The following is a 24,959-nucleotide window of genomic DNA, read 5'->3' as shown; positions in this document are numbered from 1 at the left end:
AACTTGTCTTAATTCTTCAGTGAGCAAAGTGTCAATATTTTGTTGATATTGTCCTTTTCCCTAACTTGTCTTAATTCTTCAGTGAGCAAAGTGTCAATATTTTGTTGATATTGTCCTTTTCCCTAACTTGTCTTAATTCTTCAGTGAGCAAAGTGTCAATATTTTGTTGATATTGTCCTTTTCCCTAACTTGTCTTAATTCTTCAGTGAGCAAAGTGTCAATATTTTGTTGATATTGTCCTTTTCCCTAACTTGTCTTAATTCTTCAGTGAGCAAAGTGTCAATATTTTGTTGATATTGTCCTTTTCCCTAACTTGTCTTAATTCTTCAGTGAGTGAGCAAAGTGTCAATATTTTGTTGATATTGTCCTTTTCCCTAACTTGTCTTAATTCTTCAGTGAGCAAAGTGTCAATATTTTGTTGATATTGTCCTTTTCCCTAACTTGTCTTAATTCTTCAGTGAGCAAAGTGTCAATATTTTGTTGATATTGTCCTTTTCCCTAACTTGTCTTAATTCTTCAGTGAGCAAAGTGTCAATATTTTGTTGATATTGTCCTTTTCCCTAACTTGTCTTAATTCTTCAGTGAGCAAAGTGTCAATATTTTGTTGATATTGTCCTTTTCCCTAACTTGTCTTAATTCTTCAGTGAGCAAAGTGTCAATATTTTGTTGATATTGTCCTTTTCCCTAACTTGTCTTAATTCTTCAGTGAGCAAAGTGTCAATATTTTGTTGATATTGTCCTTTTCCCTAACTTGTCTTAATTCTTCAGTGAGCAAAGTGTCAATATTTTGTTGATATTGTCCTTTTCCCTAACTTGTCTTAATTCTTCAGTGAGCAAAGTGTCAATATTTTGTTGATATTGTCCTTTTCCCTAACTTGTCTTAATTCTTCAGTGAGCAAAGTGTCAATATTTTGTTGATATTGTCCTTTTCCCTAACTTGTCTTAATTCTTCAGTGAGCAAAGTGTCAATATTTTGTTGATATTGTCCTTTTCCCTAACTTGTCTTAATTCTTCAGTGAGCAAAGTGTCAATATTTTGTTGATATTGTCCTTTTCCCTAACTTGTCTTAATTCTTCAGTGAGCAAAGTGTCAATATTTTGTTGATATTGTCCTTTTCCCTAACTTGTCTTAATTCTTCAGTGAGCAAAGTGTCAATATTTTGTTGATATTGTCCTTTTCCCTAACTTGTCTTAATTCTTCAGTGAGCAAAGTGTCAATATTTTGTTGATATTGTCCTTTTCCCTAACTTGTCTTAATTCTTCAGTGAGCAAAGTGTCAATATTTTGTTGATATTGTCCTTTTCCCTAACTTGTCTTAATTCTTCAGTGAGCAAAGTGTCAATATTTTGTTGATATTGTCCTTTTCCCTAACTTGTCTTAATTCTTCAGTGAGCAAAGTGTCAATATTTTGTTGATATTGTCCTCCCTTTCTTTGTTTCCTACGTTTCTTTATTTTTGATATCAGTATGATAATCATGTGACAATCTTATTCTGTAATGACATTAGTGTGATAGTGAATATCTCCAGCATGCCTAGATACATTGTGATGTTTACTGTTCAGCATGTCTTTATTGATATCTGATGTATAAATGATACAAATATACACAATTCAATCAATTTTAAATAGTTTATTGTGTTTTTTCACCATCATCAAAAATTAAGCAGGCAGAGTGATACTATGTATAAAAAGACAATAATAGCCATTCACTCTGTCTTAGAACACATTCATGTATTTATGAAAAAATCTCTCAATTCCTTTTCCCTTCCCCCTTACGGATCGCCTTATTGAAGGTGCAATGAACCTATCAAACATAATTTGCTCATAATCCATGTTAAAATTGCTTAAAAAGCACTGCAGACATTGGTGTCCAATGATACAGTGGAACCCACTTAATGTCACATCTGTTAATGTCACTTTTCTGTTAATATGATGTTTATTTGTAGTTAATAAATCACTTTAAAACACTACTGTGAAACTGCTCCTCAACAAAAGCACTTTATAGCAAAGTCATCAAAATGCACAATATTCTCATAAGTTTCTTGTAGCAGTGATTTTCTGTGAGTATTTAGCACTGAAATTCTGTCTACAGTTCCATAAGGTGATTTCAGGTTAAACAGATCCAACCCACACCATATTGTGGTAACCTTCATCATCTGTATTCAGCTTGATGAGCTATGTCACCTGTATCCTGCGTGATGACTTTCCCCAGTCTTGGAGCTAGGGTTCCCAAAAGCATTATTAGACACAATGTTTTGCACTAGGTTCATTGCGGGTGGCATTGTTGGTGTCACTGATGATGTCATCTGTGATGTCACAGGTTGAAGAGCACTTGCCGCTGAAGAGTTACGAGAGTCACTGTGACCATGAGATATGTTACTGTTCAGGACAATAGAGGACGGAATTAATCCCGGGGTCATGGACACTGGCTCAGTATTACGAATCACATTTGGTCGAACGCTTTGAACTAGCTGTGAAGGAGTCAAGTTTTGAACAAAGCTCACCGGTTGATTAAGACTCTGTACAAGAACACTGTGGTTAAGAATGTTTTGCTCCATGTTGGAGTGTGAGAGTTGATTGGATGATGGCGTGGTGTTGGTGATCATGTTTGATTGGAGATGGTGAAGATTCGGGATCTGGTCTGTGGACTGAGAGCGACTAGAGAGAACACTAGGGGTAAAAGATCGGGATTGATAATGGCGGGGCGTATACTGCAATCCAACAAATTCCTCCTTGGCTTCAGGAAGGTCTTTAAAGCAATGATAGTGTACAGCATTATTGACCAAGTCCTGTACTTGAGGAAAGTTTTTGAAAGCTCCATTCTTTTGTAGTTGGTATAAAATACGTCTGTGAAGAAATGGGTACCTTATATTAACAAGAATATCCTCAATAAGTGTCTTATCACTCAAGTTGTTTTTCTTCATCCAGTCAGTGGCGGAGGTGAGAATCAGATTTTCCTCCGCCATGCAGTCGTCTGACCGAAGAAGGTCACACACAAGCTGCCAGCTACAGGTTTGCCACCTGTCACTTGGTACCAATTCTTTGAACTTGGCACACAAGACTTTGAATGATAGATTCCGAATGTCCTCTGGGAATAAGTTGCATTCATAAAGATCACAGACAACCTCAACTTGAAATCCACGAATATTTTCGTAAACTCCCATCATATTGTGTAATATCTGAGTTACATAACTCTGACAGTGGTGTACTAAAGACTTGACCGAATATTTCGCCGCCAGTTTGTGAAGTGGGAGCACGTAGTCACGGTGAAGCCAAACCGCGCCACTATATATAAAGTAGAGAAATCGACTAAACACAAGGCTACACTCAATAGACTCGTGAAGACACAATACAGGCTTTTCATCTGAATCCAAACCACTTATTTCATTTAGTAAAGCAGCCAATCGGTCACTTTTCATTCCAAGTATCATTTTATGGCCATTGAACACAAATTGGCCATCATTGACGTTTAGAATAACGTCACTCAAAGTTTCGTTGTCAAACAGTGATTCAAAGGACTGTGATGTTTTTACTTTTTTACTTCCATCATTGATGTTGTCTGCACTGATTTCTTCTGTCCCGTTTTCTGGGGGCTTTGATGGGTCAGGGTAGTGTTGACCGCTTGGACTGAATCTTTTCATTCTCTGACCACTGCATTTTACCACAAGCCGGCGGAAAAGTTCATGTATGGCGTTGCCCCTCGTTTTGTCTGTGATGTGTTTACGACACGTTATGGAGATGGTGAATGTTTCTTTCTTTCTCATACACCTATCATTTCTAAAGCCCAAATCTGAAATTATATAAAAAATGTTTTAATTGAATGCAAATCTGCTGATAAAAGTCCTATATGTAAATATAATTCCTTGTAATTGATTATACATCAAAGATTAAGAATTGAAGTGTGTCAGACGAAATGTGTAGACAAAGAGATTTTATGATGTCAGTGTGTGTTTGAATGTAGAAGGATTGCTATTCACAACTCAAGCTTGTCACTAGCACAGTCCCACACTTTACTTGCCCAGCAGCCGGAACAAATTTCACATTAATATCCTCTTTTGAAAAACTGTGCTAAAACTTCTTTTTTTCCTGTACATAAATGTCATCTAGTGTGTGATTAGGTGTAAACTACACCTTCAGGTTGTTCTGACGAAACATTCTATAAAATCTAAAAGCAGAAAGGAGCACCTGCTGAAGAGGAACATCCAAGTATAGTGTCTATGTGTGATAGTCGAATGATGAGGGGTCATACAGAGGCAGCCTTATGCCAGCAGTAACTTGATTGTTGGCCTTATATATCAAGCCTGCTGTTCTCCAGTCAGGTGATCAAGCCATCATGTAGGCTAATTAAAACTCTCCAATCAATAATACATGCAAACTGAAATCTTATTCTGACTGCGCGGGTTGGTGAATGCATGGGCAGTGTGGCAACCTGAAAATACATCCGCCCCAACACTGTTACCCCTCCCCTTTTCCCCTTCGCGAATCCTCCCTCCCTTGGGGACGGTACATGCACTTTTGTTCATCACAAAGGCTGCAATATCTGCAAACTACCCGAGTTACAACCAATTACAGACAAAATGCATAGCTTTGTGCAATGGATATTTGAAATAAATTTTCCAACCCTATGCAGATACAGTGAGAGGAGGTAGGAGAGCGGATTGTGACATTTGACATGAGGGCAGACATGTCGGCTAATTACATTAACACTGACGAATGAAAAAACTGATTAGATAAGAGGTGGTCATAGTTACGGGTTTAATTATTGTTAAACTGATTATCTAATTAACACACCTGTACTTACAGGTATCTTATGGGCTCTTAAGTCAGCTGTGTAATGAGCTTCGTGTAGGTCTGACCTGTCTGAATGAACAACATATGAATTATTGAGATGTGGTGGAAAACAGAGAGATGATTGAGGAAATGCTGTATAGCCACAACCACTCTCGGTCCACTTAAGATAAAACTGATTACATAAATGTGATTTTCACATAACTGGCATTATCATTTTCACATCTATCTATAATTTTCTTGGTTTAACATATCTTGGGTGTTCTATCATTCCAAAACATGCAAAACTTTACTCTTAAACATGTATATAGTAACTGTCTATTACCAGTCTTGCTTGTATTTTATCTAAACATTATACGCTCGCCACACTCTACTACTGCTGAATAATTCAGAACTTAACGGTATAAATTTCAAATGCAAATTGCTTATTACCGTCATTATTTATCGCAGGAAGTTATCGCATTATGTTATTAACTATTTTAGAAACCATATGTTGTTTGACAGATTAAAACAAAAACAAAAAGGAAATATTTGTAAGCTGTAGAGATAGAAATGAAAAAGTTTGTAGCAGTCATGTATCTTATTAGCCAAGTAATGCAGTTATACTCCATCCTCATGGTATTTTAGCAATCACGTAGTTAGAATAGAATCTGGAAATGAAAAATTTTTTTAGAACCATTGGCATAATAACAAGAACACTTGAAAAGTACTTCAAGTTGTATACAATCAATCGAAGTCAAGGAGCTCAGGACATAATACTGTAGGTAAGGTGTATTCAACTACGTACCTTGGAGCGCTGCCTCCAGTCTGTAACTAAACCAGTCTACTACAGGTCTAGATCCACATACTCCTGCTTTAATAACCCATATTTAAACTGCCCCAAGCATTTAATCAGCACAGACTATTTGTCTGACAACCATAATCTGGGTTAATACAAATGTTTGCTGGGCGATTGATTTGCATTGCCCACTAGATTAGGAAGTTTGTATTTCTCCACACTAAGGCTAGTACCAATCAGACTATTCTATGTGTCAATCATACGATTGAAATTGATCAGATTTAGTACGACATGGTGTATGTGTTTAACAATGACTCGTGCACACTTGATAAATATGCTTAGGTTTTTTGTGGGGCTGTTTTCTGTTATGTGTTTATCATGTTGAACACATTGGAGTAGTCAGTGTGTCTGAGTTAGGTGGGACCAATGCATTCTTCATAGTTCTTTTGATAATCTTTTTCAGAATTGTGGGTTAAATTAAGTGCTGGCTGGAGAAAAAATAAGGAAATTGCTAGTTTTTAAGGACATTTATCAATGCAGCTGCCAGAAATCAGTGTTTTTGCTCAGTCTGAGTCAGGGGTCGTTCCCAAAGTCCTGCACAACTCTTGTCACAGAGCCCTATTACCGTTTATCGGACAAACATTATGCCGGAATTTGTAGTGATAAACTTTCAAAATGTCAAGACTTAAGAAAGACTTTAATGATTAGGAAATTATAATGTATAAGCAGATCTGATGCACTGATGAGTTTGTTTAGCATGTAAAAGTGGTTGTCTTGGGACTTGCCAGATGTCTGTTGTCCGATGAAGGGCCCAACAAGCCACATTTTATGGTCCTTAAACCATTTCCAAGGTCAGCATACAGACATCTTAATCCTTAGGGTATTATTTAAAATACATTTAAATTATACATGCATTTGGCTTCTCATTTGATTTGATTTGGCATAGTTATGAAAATTCATGCAAAATGTTGATTTAGAAAGGTCTAATTATCTATTAAGTACTTCTAATGTATTTTCTCTAGTGATGTTAAATGACGATTTCAAAAAAAGAAATATTTTTTTGACATATGTTACAGTGAAAGAAGAATTTAATGATACCTTAGAGCAGAAAGAAATATTTCAATGAAACCTATAAAAGTGAGAGTGTTTCCTGAGAGACTGAGATATTAATGTCAGAAAACATAGTTCAATGTAAAGGATGTTGACTATAGAAATTTGAGATCCATACAATTTAATGCCTCAGATGAAAATAGTGAAAGTTCTTGATATTAATGGTAGATACATTGATCCTTGTTATTATTGTTGGTACTGTGTTTTTACCGAGCTATTCATGGCCATTATCGCATCAAGATGTACTACAGCCTAGACTACAGTATTGGTAAGAACTTACCAGACCAATATCACTGTCCAGTTAGCTGTCCAGAAGGATAATGATCTGAAGACCTCCCAGACACAAACCCAAACTGGCACTACTTCAGGTGATGGAAAGCGAAAAGACAATTTTCTGACAGTAAGGATGGCTTGTGGACACATTGTCCACTCAGTGGTCACTAATGTCCAGTCACCTTGTAGGGTCAGTGCACAGATGTCTGGACTGGCGACAGAGGTGTCAGAGGAAGGTGTCCATACAAATGGATGACCTGCGGCTATTTGTTTGGAAGTAGGCATGAGCATGATGGCATGTCCAGGATGATTGACAGTGTGTAGACAGGAAGACTTGGACACTTGACCAGAGAGATGTATATGATCAGTTATGATTGCAAGGGTGATATGGCCCATTAGTCGTTTGTCAAGGGCCTACATGGAGGGCCAGTGATAATAGACATAATCATGATTGATGTATATACCTTACATAGTAATGACCATTGTCACTGATGACAGCCTTAAATAATAAACTCCATAATCCTCTAGATTTGTAGGTACCAGCTGTTTTATTGATTTCTACATGGCCGTTTTATGAGCTGTTTTATGAATACAAAAACAAGAAAAGTAAACTATTTCTGAAATTTTTACTGTCATGCAAGTTGTTTCGTTGTAAATGATGTACTCATGGGAAAGGAATTTTCTGATATTTACATAAAATGTTGTAATTGATGTGAATAGTTTCTTTTCATTTGAATGTGATATAGGTTCCTACCAGAGATATGTTATATATTACATTTCACAATTAAAAGTGACTGACTCACTCTGATAGAAAAATAAGATATGATATGAGAACCATTGTTATTAAATCAGGACACCATTGCCCCCTAAAAAGCACCAGAAGACTAGCCCTATGTTTAACAACAGGATAAAAGCTTGGAAGTGTAATAAATTAACAAATATCACCAACTTTTAAACAAAGAATGAAGACATAATGAGAAAAAGATTACTGGAAAGCTATTAAAAACATGGCTGCATTCCTTGACAATTTTGTGTGATTGGAATGAAGATGGAATAGATGAGAAAGCTTACCTTGATGAAGATTAATCTGTTCAAACTAAGTAAACTGTTTCATTAGAAGATCAGGTTTAAGTTGACTTGCCTTTGCTCCCCAAAGTGTTTGTTTTATCATACTCCATTACAAATAAAAGTAAACGTTTATTCGTCTGTAGTCGGTGTTACACAGTCGTAATATTTTATTGGTTAAACTTGCACCCTCATCTGCCTTGTGTGGTTTAGCTCCATTGGTTCAGATTCTTTTCCTTACAATTATTGATTTTATGCCTGAATCACTGAAACGATATCAGCTGGTTACCTTGGAGATATTATCTCCATACCCAGGGTACTTTTGTTGGTTGTACTTGGTAATTTTCTGTGTAAAGGTTTATGACTATACAACTTTTAGCCTCTAGTTATATTTCATTTATGAAACTTGATATGATTCAGACAAAAAAAAACAGGAATTAAAAAAAAACCAGTTTACCCTTTGAGAATGAAACTGTTTTATGCCCTTTTGATTTGACCTAAGAACAGTTACCTGTCTAACATGTACTTTTACCCAAACCCTGAAGTCTAATTAACTTTGCAAATCTTTTATATCTGAAGAATGTACCTTTCAAGTGTAATTATATGGAAATATAAGGGAAAAATACACATTGATTTTGTTCAAATTTCTTTTAATTTTTATCAACCACTATAGAAGAGTGATGTAAACTGACAACTGCAAAACTTTACTGTTTTTCAATGATTTTTCTTACTTTTGTTTAAAATTGTTTCAGTGATGATAAGGTTAATAGTTAGTGCTATTTTCTTAATAAATTCCTGTCTTTTTAATCATATCCCTGATGAATGGGAAGAGGTTAGAGCTGTGTACCTTTGAAATAAATATTTATAGTTCTTTGAATGAAATTTCTACTGACGACCTGTACTGGTTTGAGTGTGAATGCATACACTAACATGCAGAACAAACCAATATTTCACAAAGTATTTACACAGATTGACAAGCTGTGCTACTCTCTGGAGGCAGCACAGGAGCAGGCAGGCAGGCAGGCCGACATATTTCATGGTATGATCAGTGCTATTACACTTGATTAGCGGGTGCTCCAGATGATTACCTATGCTCTGGAACAGCCCGATCATCAAACACCACACTGGGGAGGCCAACAGGAAAAGACCCATTATCAGAGGGTGCCAGGAGATCGCAAAATTGATCAAGGGTACCAACTTGGAGACACAACCAGTGATTGGTAAACTTGATTGACATAAAACAAGAACTTAAAAAACAAATGATTTTGAGTTTAAATTTTTATCACCCCTGAAAGATTTTCAGTGCCCTATGAGAGTTGTTTCTGTAATGACAAACTGATGTTGGCCTAGACTGTGAACCAAAATCCACAGGGACTTCAATGATATAGCACAACAAGAATGTGAACTTTGCTGGTGTGTTAAAATACAGAGATCAAGGAACTCATATATGTCAGCACTAGGGCAAGGAATCCCTAGGGGTTCATTACTAGGATTCAAGGGCAGGAAGATGAACATGTTCTGAACTCATGGTTTAGAGATGGACACAGGTGAAGAGAGAACAATGTCAGAGAGGTTTAAAGATGTTGAAATGAGGTAGTCTCTGCAGAGTTCAGATGATGGTGAGAGGCTGTGTACGGAGGTAGTCTCTGCAGAGTTCAGATGGTTGTGAGAGGCTGTGTAAGGAGGTATCCTCTGTAAGGTTCAGATGGTGGTGAGAGGCTGTGTATGGAGGTAGTCACTGTAAGGTTCAGATGGTGGCGAGAGGCTGTGTATGGAGGTAGTCTCTGCAGAGTTCAGATGGTTGTGAGAGGCTGTGTATAGAGGTAGTCTCTGCAGAGTTCGGATGATGGTGAGAGGCTGTGAAAGGAGGTAGTCTCTGCAGAGTTCAGATGGTTGTGAGAGGCTGTGTATGGAGGTAGTCTCTGCAGAGTTCAGATGGTGGTGAGAGGCTGTGTACGGAGGTAGTTTCTGCAGAGTTCAGATGGTGGTGAGAGGCTGTGTATGGAGGTAGTCTCTGCAGAGTTCAGATGATGGTGAGAGGCTGTGAAAGGAGGTAGTCTCTGTAAGGTTCAGATGATGGTGAGAGGCTGTGTAAGGAGGTAGTCTCTGTAAGGTTCAGATGATGGTGAGAGGCTGTGTATGGAGGTAGTCACTGTAAGGTTCAGATGGTGGTGAGAGGCTGTGTATGGAGGTAGTCTCTGCAGAGTTCAGATGATGGTGAGAGGCTGTGTATGTAGGTAGTCTCTGTAAGGTTCAGATGATGGTGAGAGGCTGTGTAAGGAGGTAGTCCTCTGTAAGGTTCAGATGGTGGTGAGAGGCTGTGTATGGAGGTAGTCTCTGCAGAGCTCAGATGGTGGTGAGAGGCTGTGTATGTAGGTAGTCTCTGTAAGGTTCAGATGATGGTGAGAGGCTGTGTAAGGAGGTAGTCTCTGTAAGGTTCAGATGATGGTGAGAGGCTGTGTATGTAGGTAGTCTCTGTAAGGTTCAGATGATGGTGAGAGGCTGTGTAAGGAGGTAGTCTCTGTAAGGTTCAGATGATGGTGAGAGGCTGTGAAACGAGGTAGGCTACACAGGAAAAAATCCTGAATCCAGAATACAGGATACTGTCTAGTTGAGATTTCAGAGAGTTAATATACACAAATTAACGATGTCCTGTGGTTAATTGAGCCATATAGTTGAAGTGCCTGTGTCCTCAAACATCCCCATACATCCAAACAGCCTGGAGGTTTCCATGCTAGAATTCCCTCCATTAATTGGAGTGTCAACATTCTAGTAGCAGATATGATGAATGGGCTGGGTTGTGTGTATGTCACATGAAACAAATACTTAATTATACTAGATAAAGTTTCTCTTTAGTATTCAAAGGAGAAACTGAATTACTACTGACATTAAACTATCCATCTTATCCCTAGACAGTGTTATCAATAAAATTATCTAAGGATCAGTAACAAAAGTTTCTTTGTGATGTTAAATTTAATTTGGTTCTTAATGTCATTTTTTCCCCATTTAATTAGAATCAGATGTGTTTACATCCCTTTGTGTTACGATTCTTTTATTCATAGAAAAACAATGCGACTTTGCTGAATTTTAAGATGCACTGTTGAAATTGTCAGTTTGAATGGTTCTCTTACAGATTAATTGCCTTTCTCTCAGCCAGGAGTTTAAGAAAAGTCATATTTTGTTTGTTTTTTGTACCCTATTGTCTTCATCTATCATCATATTCTAGTTTTTAAAACAAAGCAGAATATTTAGAGCAAAAATGATATATTAGGCCTGTGGTGTAATTATTTACCACAAGTACACAGGGGTATGTTTTGGATAATTTTTTTTTTCTTTTTCTTTCCTAAATGAAAACTTGATTGACATATAAGATATTTTATTTGAATGATTTTAAGGTAATTAATCTACAATTCACTATCATTTTGAGCTTTGTAAATGTGAATTTGTTGTCAAAATGTTGAAAACCAAGGAATCGTTCCAAGCTGGTAAACAGTGTAGGAGCCCATCATACAACTGTTGTTAGAGTGACGACCTTACCTTAGTTTGTTCTAGTGAATCCTGTATAAACACTGACAATAAGTCCCAGGATATTCCTGATCCTTTAGGAGGAGCGACTGTTATCATTTCGTCTAAAATGTTGAGAGTACTTCTACTTTCCTAACTATATCAACACACCTACACGACCCTAGCCCAGAAACAAATGTCCATACACTTTGGCTAATGCCTAAATACATTGTACATCCATCATGTGATTACGGCTATTTCACTTTGGCTGTCATCCTCAATTTAAGTGAGACAGGTAAAAATTATCCACAATTTTCTTCTGCTGTGCATTTTGGTTACCACCTGCGTTGGCCTCTTGAAGAATAATTTATATATCGGCCATTAGGTACAAGCGTAATTTTTCTGTCACAGGAAATACAAACCAATTACGTGTACATGTTATAATAGGGGAGATCGTAACGACATAAATCTGATAGTAGGTAATATAGAGAATTTTTGGTCTATGAATCATACCTGTAGTGTACCTACTTCAACAGACTAATTAAAAAAGACAAAAACATTGTATAGACAGGTTAAAAACCTCCTATAACTTAGTGTGCTATGTTTACATCACAGAATTAGTAGGTTTTTTCTGATGTTGTAAGGCAGACAAAGTTCTGCTGTTGTGACAATTATCCTACATTATGTCAATACCAGTTGAGCCTAAGATTTGAAAGATCAAAGCCGATCTAGGTGCTTACCTGAGAGATCTTTATGATGGACGGAAATGAACAGTATGATAGCAGAGTGTCATATGTAAAGATTACACACAAGGAGAAAAGGAGAATTTTCTCTTTACAGTAAATACATATACTAACCTGGTAGCTATATGTTTCCACTAAACTTAAACTGAAAGGTACAAACACCTATCCTTTGTATGGTATAAACTCCAGTGATTGAATGGCTAACACTGTGACGCCAATCGACTGCTGGTCGGATCACATGTGAGCTGGAGTGTGTGTGTGTGTGCTGGTAAAGATTGGCCTCGTCCTACAGTGCACTCTGATTGGGCAAGTGTATGTTGTTGTAGAAAGAGGCGCTCATCCATATCGCCAGACTTGTGTCTCCAACTTTCGGCTCCTGGGCAAAAAAGCTTGGGCCATTGAGGTCATTACAGAGTATTGTACTGGACGACAGGAAACAGTTCATTCAAATTATCAGTTATCCACAAATCACGTATTATATACGCACAATGCACAAGAACAAAATGTCGCGGAAACATATACAAAAGTGCTCAATAAGAAATAACATAGCCTTCTCAAAAAAGTGCCAACGACTTAAACATTGTCAAAGGCAATTTACTTCCAACCAGAGGAAGGGCTAATAACCGTCCGGAGAACTCGCAGTGAAAAAGAAATATGATCGTTCATATAGGAATTAAATGGCACTCACTTGTGCTTATTGGTGCTGTCAGTTCTCTGGGAAAATTTATATATGACTACTCAAAAGAAAGTCACCTGCTTAAGTGAGAAAAAAATCATAAGAAATATTTTTTTTTAAAATATAATTTGTCTTCTTCCCCAGTGGGAGCCATGTTGTCTTTGAAGTATGATAAATTACCACTTTTCTGCTTGGTTTTCAATAGCTGCCATAATTCAAACAAGTAATAGAGTTGCAAAAGTTAAAACGAGATAGCATTACACATCTGCTGGATATGTATCACAGGCATATCATATAGCTATATTGATTAACACCTTGATTTCATTACTTATGGAAATAGATATATACCAAAGCAATGATGACTTTTTTCAGAAATTGATTTTATAGATAAAAAAAGTAAACTTCATTGAAAAATCCAGGGATAATAACTGTCTTTATAATTTGTTGGATGAAAAGTTGTGAGTTGCAAGATAAAGGATATTTTGGGAGTGGTATTTGAAGAACTATGAGATTTAAATTAATATTATTTTTTATTATGGTTTCTTTCTTTTTCTTTGTGTCTGCTGTATTTTAGAACCTACCATGACTGTACAAGATATATGTTAGACAATAACAACCTAACTCACGTCCTGTTTCATATATGTATACATTGCCTAATTCAGATTTCAGCATGTAGGGGAAGACTATTGAAGTAGAAGTGAAATAGTTGCCCTACATCTGGTTTGAAAGTGTAAAAGGTTACCAGGGACTAAATACTGGGTAAACAAGGTGTTCTGGTGCTTCACCTCATTCTTATGAAAAATCTCTGAACACAGAATATATATACTCTAGTCTGTAAGATAATACAGCTTTTATATAAACATCTAGTATAAATTCAGTTTTTATCTAAGTGATGTGTATACTTAAAATATTGATGAACATATTTTTAATGAAATTGTGACAATAATGTGATTTTTAAAATAAATTACTACATTGAAAACTATCAACATTCCTTGTCATGTTATTTAATCTTCAGTGTATAATTGATAATGACCTGGTAATTATGTGTGTAGCTTGTTGAGGAAGAATGTCAGCCATATTGCCCATGTAAAATAGACTCCGTCAGCAGTCCATTTTCCTGGACATTCTTGACAGAACTGGCAATGATTAGTTGATTGAGTTAATAAGTAACACCATTCTGGCGACGGTGCATTGGGGGAAATGGGCTAGTGATCAGTGCTGATTCTAATCACATGTACCAGGTGATTCGGCACCACTAATCCATATTGTGCAACATCAATTTCCTGCCTACATATATAGACTCTAATCACAATTTCCTTATCAACCATATATTTACCTTGTAACTTAGTGCTAAGGCTGTACACTGGTGAGAGAGTTGCATCTGCTAGAACTTGCTTGCTGAGAGGTTGTGTGTACAGTGGGCTGTGTGGCATGCTTTCTCTGATAGCTCTGTTCACAGATTTGTTTATTCCTATCTTTATAACCTATGCTGCTGCAAGGTTGTTAAAGCAAAGCTCTGGGACATTAAGTTCCCTATCTACCAACAAACCTCTGTTGGAGAGATGCTGGATACCGTTTTACCAACCTTGGAGCATCTGCTCTGATAAGCTACTCCATACTTTCATCCTCCAATAAAACATGTGTCTTAAATATGATTTTTTTCTATTGGTCATTGAATTGAAATTTTATTACCTTCAACCAGTTGTGTGTAGAAATGGCATTGTAAAGAGGTAGCACTATATCAAGGTAACCATTTTAAAATGATAGGCATTATATCAAGGTTTTACTGAGAAATGGCATTATAATGAGGTAGCATTATATCAAGGTAACCATTTTAAAATGATAGGCATAATATCAAGGTTTTACTGAGAAATGGCATTATAATGAGGTAGCACTATATCAAGGTAACTATTTAAAATGATAGGCATTATATCAAGGTTTTACTGAGAAATGGCATTATAATGAGGTATCACTATATCAAGGTAACCATTTTAAAATGATAGGCATTATATCACAGTTATACTATGGAGTTTAAGTAAAAAATTTCATCAAAATTTAATGGTTAAAAAATCTATAAATATATTTCCACAAGTTCTTATATGACCACAGGAATGGCAGGAGGTACTACCCACTGTTACTTAAAATACATTTCTCTCACTTGGACAGAATTCAAGATCATAGCAATGTCAAGGTCACCATATTTCATAATTCTTTTTTAAGATTCTTTTTTATTAAATCAGTTTTTTTCGATATCCAAAATGCATGTTGGTTAGTGGAATAGACCCCTAGATTCCTCTGATAGACTTTAATTTGAGTGCCAACTCTGGAAGGAAAACCATCTGGTTTCACTGCAAATGTGTTAGTGTTTTTTTAATGTAAAAAAAAAAGTTTGGTATTTCACAAAGTTTGTGAAGGGCTTTAATCAAAACAGGACCTAACACTAAGAGTAAGGAGAAAACAAGAGAAAAACTCTTTCATCTGATTCAATGTACTGTTAGGTGGCTAAACACGGTGTTCTCCTCCTCCTACACAAATACTGGTACAACCTTCGTGGCAGGGAGACCACCAATCATACTAAGAGATAGTCATCACTTTCTCATCTCAGACTTGGCCAACTCAGCAAAGAATTGCCTGTAAGTCAGTCAATTCTCATTCCTTTTGTTCATCAAGAAGATTCTGTTTGTTTGTGAGAATCAAAAACAAGTATTGGTAAATTTCTAAAATTAAAAGTAATTTTTAAATTAGAAAACAACACCTTTAAAATGTCATATGATGCATGTTTTACCAACTAGTGTATGAATTAATACTAAGAGGTCTGGTTAAGTAGAGCAAGAAGAACCAAAATTTCCTGAAGCGTAAATATATATAAATATCTAAAACTAAATGTGTCCACCATTGTCAAGTTCATAGTTACCCCATGCTTGTCATATTTACAACTAGCTGGTGTTAAAGGCAATCAATAGAGGTTTCATATCTAATATTGCAAACATTTCATGAGTATGACACTGTTGAAAAATACAGTATTTCCTGTAAAATGATGATATCAGATACTTTGACAATTACATAGTAATTATATAGTAATCTACCATATTTTTACTGTTATTCAGTCAGAATCAATTACAAAACTGTCTTATGTACCATATTAGAGAAAACCCAAAATATACACCACACAGATTTCATAGAATACTTTGTGTCCCTATTGGAAAATCAGCAGCCATGCAGCCCTGGTCTCTTCGGTCAAAATTACAAAAGTTACATTATCAGTATTAGGGCAGTATTATAACTGGAAAAATTAGGTGGAAGGTTTCTGATATCATCACAGCATAATTGATAAATTCCTATATTTCACTGGCAAAAAGTATATCCAGTAGAATTTCTTTTGAAATCTAGCCATGGTGATCAAGTGAATACATCCGTATGTACTATTGTCAGTATGACTCGCAAAATATTCAGATATTTTTTTTACCCCAGTACATTCGGGGAAATTTCATTACCTCATATCAAGATATCTCACATGGCATTAATGGAGCATGATTTTTGTAATCCCTGCACTATACTGAGGGGGGAAGATGACTTCCTCCTCATTGGGGAGTGAGGGTGGCTGTCGATTTTCACACAGTGATAGAAATCATGATTAATGCCCCCCAGATACATAGTGATTACAAGGACATTTAGTTAGTAATTAGTTAAGGTAACCCCAGCGCTGATGCACCTTTCTTTACCTTCATCAGCAGAGAATACTCCGGGGCATTTCCTGTAGGTAATTTAATGTATAAGAACTGTATGGGAGGCTCTCCAACCCTAGGAGATTGTAGACCCACCCTACTGTCAGATTAAAGACACCTACCTCATCCCTTATAGATACATCTCCCTCTGACTCAACATCACTTTCCATCACTAGACCCTCCCTAATTCATAGATTAACTCATTTATATCACCATCAATTATGTAGAGATTGAGAAAGGTGACCCGATTACACCACACTTATCTTAATCATAATGAAATTAGACCCATCCTAATGATAGAACTCTCCTCACCTCATAGTTATGTACACTTGATTCAAATGTCTTCTCCCAACCCCAACCAACCTTTCCAGGCCTACAGTTCCTCCCCTACATGACATGTAAATAAGATTACTGAGGCTTTTTTCCTGCTCATTAACTAGCTAAAATTTGAGCTCTACAGATCTACTGTGATTGGCAGCATAATTAACACTTGATCACTATCCTCCATCATGTCTGACTTCTCATCTGCCCCCTCCTCTCACCCTCCATAAACAAGTACCACCTAGGAGGTCAACGGCCAGTCCTTATTGTTAGATCTCGTGATTGACACTGCTGTGAAACTGAAGTGTCTGAATTCAGTGTTACTTTAGTTAGCGTTCCGCTCTGTCATTATATGATGTTTCTTAATGTATGAAAGAATGCTAGATGGATATAATATTATCTTCAATTTGACTGAATTTCTTCGTTCTAGTTCGTATAAACCTAGATGTGTGGGAGGGACAGGGAATACACTTTACAACAGGAGTGGAATGTTTCATTCTCAAACCCATTGTAGAGGTAGGGCCAAAGGCCATAGCTATCTGATGGCAAACTGTAGATGGATATTGGTAGTACACTCATGCTTTTTCATAGGAATTGTAGAAAGGTAGACATTTTCTTATATTAGGAAGGGAAATCATTTGGATGTTCTTGTTTTAAAAATCCTGATGACCGAACTGGGGAGACCTACACTAGCAGTAGTGAGGGAGACCTACACTAGCAGTGAGTGAGGGAGACCTTCACTAGCAGTGGTGAGGGAGACCCACACTAGCAGTAGTGAGGGAGACCTACATTAGCAGTAGTGAGGGAGACCTACATTAGCAGTGGGTGAAGGAGACCTACACTAGCAGTAGTGAGGGAGACCTACATTAGCAGTGGTGAGGGAGACCTACATGAGCAGTAGTGAGGGTGACCTACACTAGCAGTGGTGAGGGAGACCCATACTAGCAGTAGTGAGGGAGACCTACATTAGCAGTGGTGAGGGAGACCTACACTAGCAGTGGTGAGGGAGACCCATACTAGCAGTAGTGAGGGAGACCTACATGAGCAGTAGTGAGGGTGACCTACACTAGCAGTGGTGAGGGAGACCCATACTAGCAGTAGTGAGGGAGACCTACATTAGCAGTGGTGAGGGAGACCTACACTAGCAGTAGTGAGGGAGACCTACACTAGCAGTGGGTGAAGGAGACCTACACTAGCAGTAGTGAGGGAGACCTACACTAGCAGTAGTGAGGGAGACCTACACTAGCAGTAGTGAGGGTGACCTACACTAGCAGTGGTGAGGGAGACCCATACTAGCAGTAGTGAGGGAGACCTACATTAGCAGTGGTGAGGGAGACCTACACTAGCAGTGGTGAGGGAGACCCACACTAGCAGTAGTGAGGGAAACCCATACTAGCAGTAGTGAGGGAGACCTACATTAGCAGTGGTGAGGGAGACCTACACTAGCAGTGGTGAGGGAGACCCATACTAGCAGTAGTGAGGGAGACCTACATTAGCAGTGGTGAGGGAGACCTACATGAGCAGTAGTGAGGGTGACCTACACTAGCAGTGGTGAGGGAGACCCATACTAGCAGTAGTGAGGGAGACCTACATTAGCAGTGGTGAGGGAGACCTACACTAGCAGTGGTGAGGGAGACCCATACTAGCAGTAGTGAGGGAGACCTACATGAGCAGTAGTGAGGGTGACCTACACTAGCAGTGGTGAGGGAGACCCATACTAGCAGTAGTGAGGGAGACCTACATTAGCAGTGGTGAGGGAGACCTACACTAGCAGTAGTGAGGGAGACCTACACTAGCAGTGGGTGAGGGAGACCTACACTAGCAGTAGTGAGGGAGACCTACACTGGCAGTAGTGAGAGAGACCTACACTGGCAGTGGGTGAGGGAGACTTACACTAGCAGTGGTGAGGGAGACCCACACTAGCAGTGGTGAGAGAGACTTACACTAGCAGTGGTGAGGGAGACCCACACTAGCAGTAGTGAGAGAGACCTACACTAGCAGTGGGTGAGGGAGACCTACACTAGCAGTGGTGAGGGAGACCCACACTAGCAGTGGTGAGGGAGACTTACACTAGCAGTAGTGAGGGAGACCTACATGAGCAGTAGTGAGAGAGACCTACACTAGCAGTGGGTGAAGGAGACCTACACTAGCAGTAGTGAGGGAGACCTACACTAGCAGTAGTGAGGGAGACCTACACTAGCAGTAGTGAGAGAGACCTACACTAGCAGTGGGTGAGGGAGACTTACACTAGCAGTGGTGAGGGAGACCCACACTAGCAGTGGTGAGAGAGACTTACACTAGCAGTGGTGAGGGAGACCCACACTAGCAGTAGTGAGAGAGACCTACACTAGCAGTGGGTGAGGGAGACCTACACTAGCAGTGGTGAGGGAGACCCACACTAGCAGTGGTGAGGGAGACCTACACTAGCAGTGGTGAGGGAGACCCACACTAGCAGTGGTGAGGGAGACTTACACTAGCAGTAGTGAGGGAGACCTACATGAGCAGTAGTGAGGGTGACCTACACTAGCAGTGGTGAGGGAGACCCATACTAGCAGTGGTGAGGGAGACCTACACTAGCAGTGGTGAGGGAGACCTACACTAGCATTAGTGAGGGAGACCCACACTAGCATTAGTGAGGGAGACCCACACTAGCAGTGGTGAGGGAGACCTACACTAGCAGTAGTGAGGGAGACCCACACTAGCAGTAGTGAGGGAGACCTACACTAGCAGTGCTGATGGAGACCTACACTAGCAGTAGTGAGTGAAACCTACACTAGCAGTGGTGAGGGAGACCTACACTAGCAGTGGTGAGGGAGACCTACACTAGCAGTGCTGATGGAGACCTACACTAGCATTAGTGAGGGAGACCTACACTAGCAGTGGTGAGGGAGACCTACACTAGCAGTGGTGAGGGAGACCTACACTAGCAGTGGGTGAAGGAGACCTACACTAGCAGTGGTGAGGGAGACCTACACTAGCATTAGTGAGGGAGACCTACACTAGCAGTAGTGAGGGAGACCTACACTAGCAGTGGTGAGGGAGACCTACACTAGCAGTGGTGAGGGAGACCTACACTAGCAGTGGGTGAAGGAGACCTACACTAGCAGTGGTGAGGGAGACCTACACTAGCATTAGTGAGGGAGACCTACACTAGCAGTGCTCATGGAGACCTACACTAGCAGTAGAGGGAGGAACAGGCCAAATTTAATGGCAAGAAATAGGTAGACGCACATAGGGGTTAATTATTTGGACTGAACAGAATAGGAGTGGGGTAGATCCACCCTGATTGCTGTGATGTCCAGTCCCACCCAGATGGTAGATTAATAGACATGTAACACACAGAGTGGTCCTTTTCACTGTCTCATATAATGATAACAGTCCCCCAGGGGACAGTGAGCCTTGTCGCAGTACTACACTAATAATAGGGTCTAGATCTGCCACCTGATGGTCATGTCACATTGTCTCCGACTTATAAATAGATTTCAATCTTAAATGTTGGGTAATATTGTATCTCTATGTCACTGTTACACAACAATGATAACAGCACAAGGTGTCATCTGACAAGTTTCTACTACACACCAAATGCTATCCAGCTAGTTGTGTAAGTAGTTAATCATAGTTATCAGAGGGCATGGAATTTTCTGTAGAACCATAGAAAGGAAGAATACTTCAATTTGTGAAGATTTTCTTTAAAAAGAACCAGTTTATGTTGAAATAACAGTTTTAAGATTGTTTATATCCTCGAAAGAGGGGAAATTTTTCAACTGTAAAAGTGATTTTCTGTCTTAAGATTCCCTCACAATTTGATCTTACATGTGTTTAAAAAAAATCTCTCCTCTACTCTTGATTTTCGAGCTATGCCAAGAAAATGACTGGAAGTTGATCCTTGCACATGATGATTTCTGACGTATTTTGAAGGCAGATTACGCAGAAAGCGACAAAGAAATGATATGTACTCTCGGTAGAGTTCGCCTTCTGTTCTCTCGCAGAATGCCTTTTCAGATGTGTCATACCCATCACAGATAAGCCCGTATGACACAACCTTGTAATTTTCTCGTGTCCCAAAAACATTAAATTACAGATGCATTTAATAATTTTCGAAAACTTTACATAAATAAACAAAATCATGCCCTTTTGTGCAAATTTACATTCTCTCCATGAGATGCCAATTGCAAATTTGTTTTTAAAAGATTAAGTTATGTTCCTATTAAGTCATTTTCAAAAATTGCACATAGATAAATCATGAACTTTTATACAAAATATATTTTTTTAACCGTATTAATGTAATGAGATGTGAATTGTTTACACAAGGTCCAGGTCTTCCAAGCCGAGGGTGACATATAAATCATCCATTCTGCTGATAGCTCTGATTTAAAAGTGTTGTATATACTGGAGTCCAGATTGAATTAATCATACCGATTTCCCTCAATTACTCACTAAACGCTGCCCGAAACAGATACTAGGTATTATCTTTATGGATGGGTAGGCAAATGTATGGCCTTTGGCTGATTCTGGAGCCAAACATTAAAATTTGTCAACAGAACTGAGATCTAAGGATGTTTTCAGTAAGTGGCTACGTAGGTAGATTTTAGTGGTCTAGTTAGTATCTTTGATCATTTTACCAAGTACTCTGACTTTAATGGAATCTTTTGGTTCAGATACAAAATTTGACTTATCAATGTGAAGTGGGATCAAGGAAAATTCAAGTCTATGAATATAGAGCCTTGTAATCATTGTATACTTATGGCCTTCTATTTAGATTCCTAGATTTAGAAAGAGAATGTTGGGGATAGCTCAAATCATTGTTGTTAGAGCTGCCATTCCTGGAACCTAAATACAGGCTATGAATATATAATGACTATTGATATCTGGAATCTTACATCTTTCTAGAAGATACAGATATCCTACAGGAACTTTCCAGCATCTGTGAAAATAACAATTATAACTTGTTATAGTAATTCAAGGAATTCCATTTATTGCTCATTTTGAGAATAGAATGAATTTGTAAAAAATAAATATATCATAAAATTAACTGTGAAAAAATCAGTTTGTTTCATGACTTAAATGAATTTTTTTTTTTTTTTTTTTTTTGCTTTAATTAAAAAATTTCAACCACAGGAAAATGAATGTTTTCAATATCTATAGAAGTTTTAGTTTCTGAACATATTTATTTCTTTATCTTTCTTTAGATATCTGCAATCTGTAGTGATACCATTTCAGGAAGAAGCTTGTCTTTATCAAGGATTTATGCTATCTGTGACCAGGCGTCTGTAGTGTTTATGAATTTATAGTCATATCTTTGCTATCTCTTTGGTCCGGAGTCACAGTTCTGCCTAGGACTGGTAGATTGTGTCAGTCCAGTCAGCTAATCTGCTTGTTGGGGCCGGAATTAGTGGAAGTCAAGTAGACAGTTGTACACAGAGTATAATTGTGTACATCTATCTGTCGGCTGGCCCTGTGAGACTTGGTAAACAAACCCCACCCCATCTGTCGCACCAGTTACACTTGTAACTAGTATCTGTACCCCAATATCTGATAACATTCTTTAAGTTTATACCTATATATCTATATAGCCAATAGACATTACGTAAGGATATCATAGCTGTTAAAAAAAATTGTCCACAGGTTGGCTCCAGACTGGCTCACTTGGTATTGTTAATGTAAATCTATACCATGTTAACACTTGTTCTACCCCTGGTATACTATACCAAACAACATTATCTGGTGTTTTACATGAGGATGATTACATATGGGACAAAACACAACCAGTGGTACTTGTATACACATAGAAGTATACAAACAGTATACAAGGTTTACTGAACGGCTGGAATGTAGGACATGTAATTAATCAACATCTTTCAATGATTTGCAAAAAATGCATTAATTAGAAAATGAATATTCAATCTTTTTAAAAAAAATATTATAGGCATGTGTTTGGTAGTCTTACATCAGCAAATCAAAATAAGTTTGTTCATTACCGTAAAAACCAACGTAATGTGCACAATTTCTTTTTGAGAAAATAAATGTCCAGAGTGGGGGTTGTGCACATTACTTAGCTATAGGATTTTCATGTTTTTTTTAATGGAAAAATCAGATTCTGTGAGGCCGCCATCATTGATTATCTGGATAATCTGGTACTATGAATTCAGAAATTTTTGATAAATAATCACCAATCTGTTTTATTTTCGTTCATATTATCAGTTAATTTTGTAAATTAGTTAAAATGTTATTGCTGAAAAAAGACATGAAAAATAAAAAAGTACCAGTAAATAAAAAGAAGACATCTGTTAGTTTTGATCTTTGCTGTAGACCATGAGTTATAAAAAGGGAGATAATCCATTAATTCTTTGATATGATGCCATCTTTATAACATGTGCCTCAATTGCTGCTGCTTTCTGTCTCTATTGCTACCCTCTCCATCTTTAAAGGATGGTGATTAGGTGACCTACTGGATGAGATGTTTTGTAAGCAGTGATGCCAGTAGTCAGTGAGCTGGTGCCTAAATGTGTTAGGTATATATTTATAAATAAAACAGGTTTAGATACCGATCTAAATAAACATTGTTTGGTGGGATATTCTACATGGTGTGTCCAATAAATTACATAACAAACGGAGCTGTCAGACCTCTCAGCTGATGGGTGATGGCAGTAGGTATCTTGTGAATGAAAAACACCCTTTCTCTTGGTATAGAAGCACAGATTCTTGTCTTAAGACCAAGTAACTAACATATATTTATATTCTAGGAACGATTTCTCTATGAAGGTCCTTTAGCTTACGCGAGATATCAAAATTAGATTGATGTTAGTTGATATTGACATACTGTTTTATTTAGGGGATAGGGTTTGGGAAGGGAGGGGAGAGGATTCAGGTATAGCTTTCCATCCTTTCCATCACCTCCAATAAGTGTCATTTCTTGAGAACCTCTCAACAGATTTGGTTCATATTTACCCCATAGTATCATAAAATCAAATTCTACACCAGATCTCATTATAGTCTGCATATGAGTGGGGACAGACATTATCTTTTTTTCTTTTGTTTTTCTGAAAGTATTGACTATGATATATGTAGTGTCATGCTTTCGTTGGATGATAATCATTTTGACCCCCAGGATGTGGCAGTTTATTTTTCAACAATTTGTAATAATAAATATCTTATGTCCTGTTGTGCCATTGTATCAACATATCATTAAGATAGGGAACCTGTTTACAGTGTTACTTGATGGAACCACGGCCACCGTTTCTAAGATAAGGAAATGGCATGTAATTAGAGTTGGGTGCCAATGTTAGTCGATCACTGTGACAGCCAAAAAGTTATAACATTCAGAAGCAGCTGTAATACCTACACATGGGAGAGAGATATCACTGGTGTGGAGGGAAGGAGGCTGAGAGAAACTGCGTGTATTTGGACAAGCCACAATAAAACAAAAGTAAGGATTTACAATCAGTGACAGAATTGTTGATTTCAAATCATGTGGATGTTTTTAGAAGTAATAGTAATTGTGGTTTTAGTGTTATATAGATGCATATGTAAGAAACACACAGAACGACTACTGAGCTTTTTCCTAAGCAAATTGTGGAAACCCAATTAATGCAGGAGTATTTAAAGAGAAAAAGAAATCACTGGTATTGCTATATGTAGTTGACTTGATTCAGACTTTGAAGCTCTGAGGTTTCACTGTGTTGGAACATTTTCAACACACCCTTCATTTTTTTCTTCGATATATTTTAAGGTAACCTGAGACAAAATCTCTTGGTGACCTATTGTGTTCACCTTTGTCCGGTGTCATGCTTCCGTAAACAATTTAACTTTTTCAGCTTCTCAAAAACCTCTGAACAAATTTCAATGAAGTTTTACAGAAACCTTCTCTAGCATAAGATGAATCAAAATTGTTATTATACAGTCCCCATCCCATAGGGACCTGAGGGGCAGGTCCAGAAAGGGTCAAATTGACTTGGATTTAAACAATGTTCTTCTCAACA

At 37.9% G+C, this 24,959-nt stretch overlaps 2 protein-coding genes across 4 annotated transcripts in view; one reads left to right on the top strand and one right to left on the bottom strand.

Annotated features, from left to right (window-relative positions):
* Window positions 1-24,959, top strand: part of LOC132547691 (uncharacterized) — a 147,606-nt gene that overhangs the window by 93,728 nt on the left and 28,919 nt on the right. The window lies entirely within an intron of this gene.
* The window catches only part of LOC132547692 (uncharacterized), a 31,707-nt gene continuing 8,360 nt past the window's right edge, over window positions 1,613-24,959 (bottom strand). The window contains exons 1-3 of one of the 3 annotated variants that reach the window (XM_060211492.1): window positions 12,373-12,475; window positions 4,799-4,857; window positions 1,613-3,787 (exon numbers count right to left, since the gene is read on the bottom strand). In XM_060211492.1, coding sequence (XP_060067475.1) covers window positions 2,178-3,761 — 1,584 coding nt within the window. In that variant the 5' untranslated portion in view covers window positions 3,762-3,787; window positions 4,799-4,857; window positions 12,373-12,475 and the 3' untranslated portion in view covers window positions 1,613-2,177. Of the gene's footprint in view, window positions 3,788-4,798; window positions 4,858-12,372; window positions 12,476-24,959 lie in introns of those variants that run through there. The other 2 variants (XM_060211491.1, XM_060211493.1) reach the window with 2 other exon arrangements.

This window comes from Ylistrum balloti, unplaced genomic scaffold, assembly GCF_031769215.1.
Source record: "Ylistrum balloti isolate Yb309-2 unplaced genomic scaffold, AGI_CSIRO_Ybal_v1 Utg369972, whole genome shotgun sequence".
NCBI lineage: Eukaryota > Metazoa > Mollusca > Bivalvia > Pectinida > Pectinidae > Ylistrum > Ylistrum balloti.
Note: the sequence above shows the minus strand (reverse complement) of the source record. Positions and strands in the feature narration are given on the sequence as shown.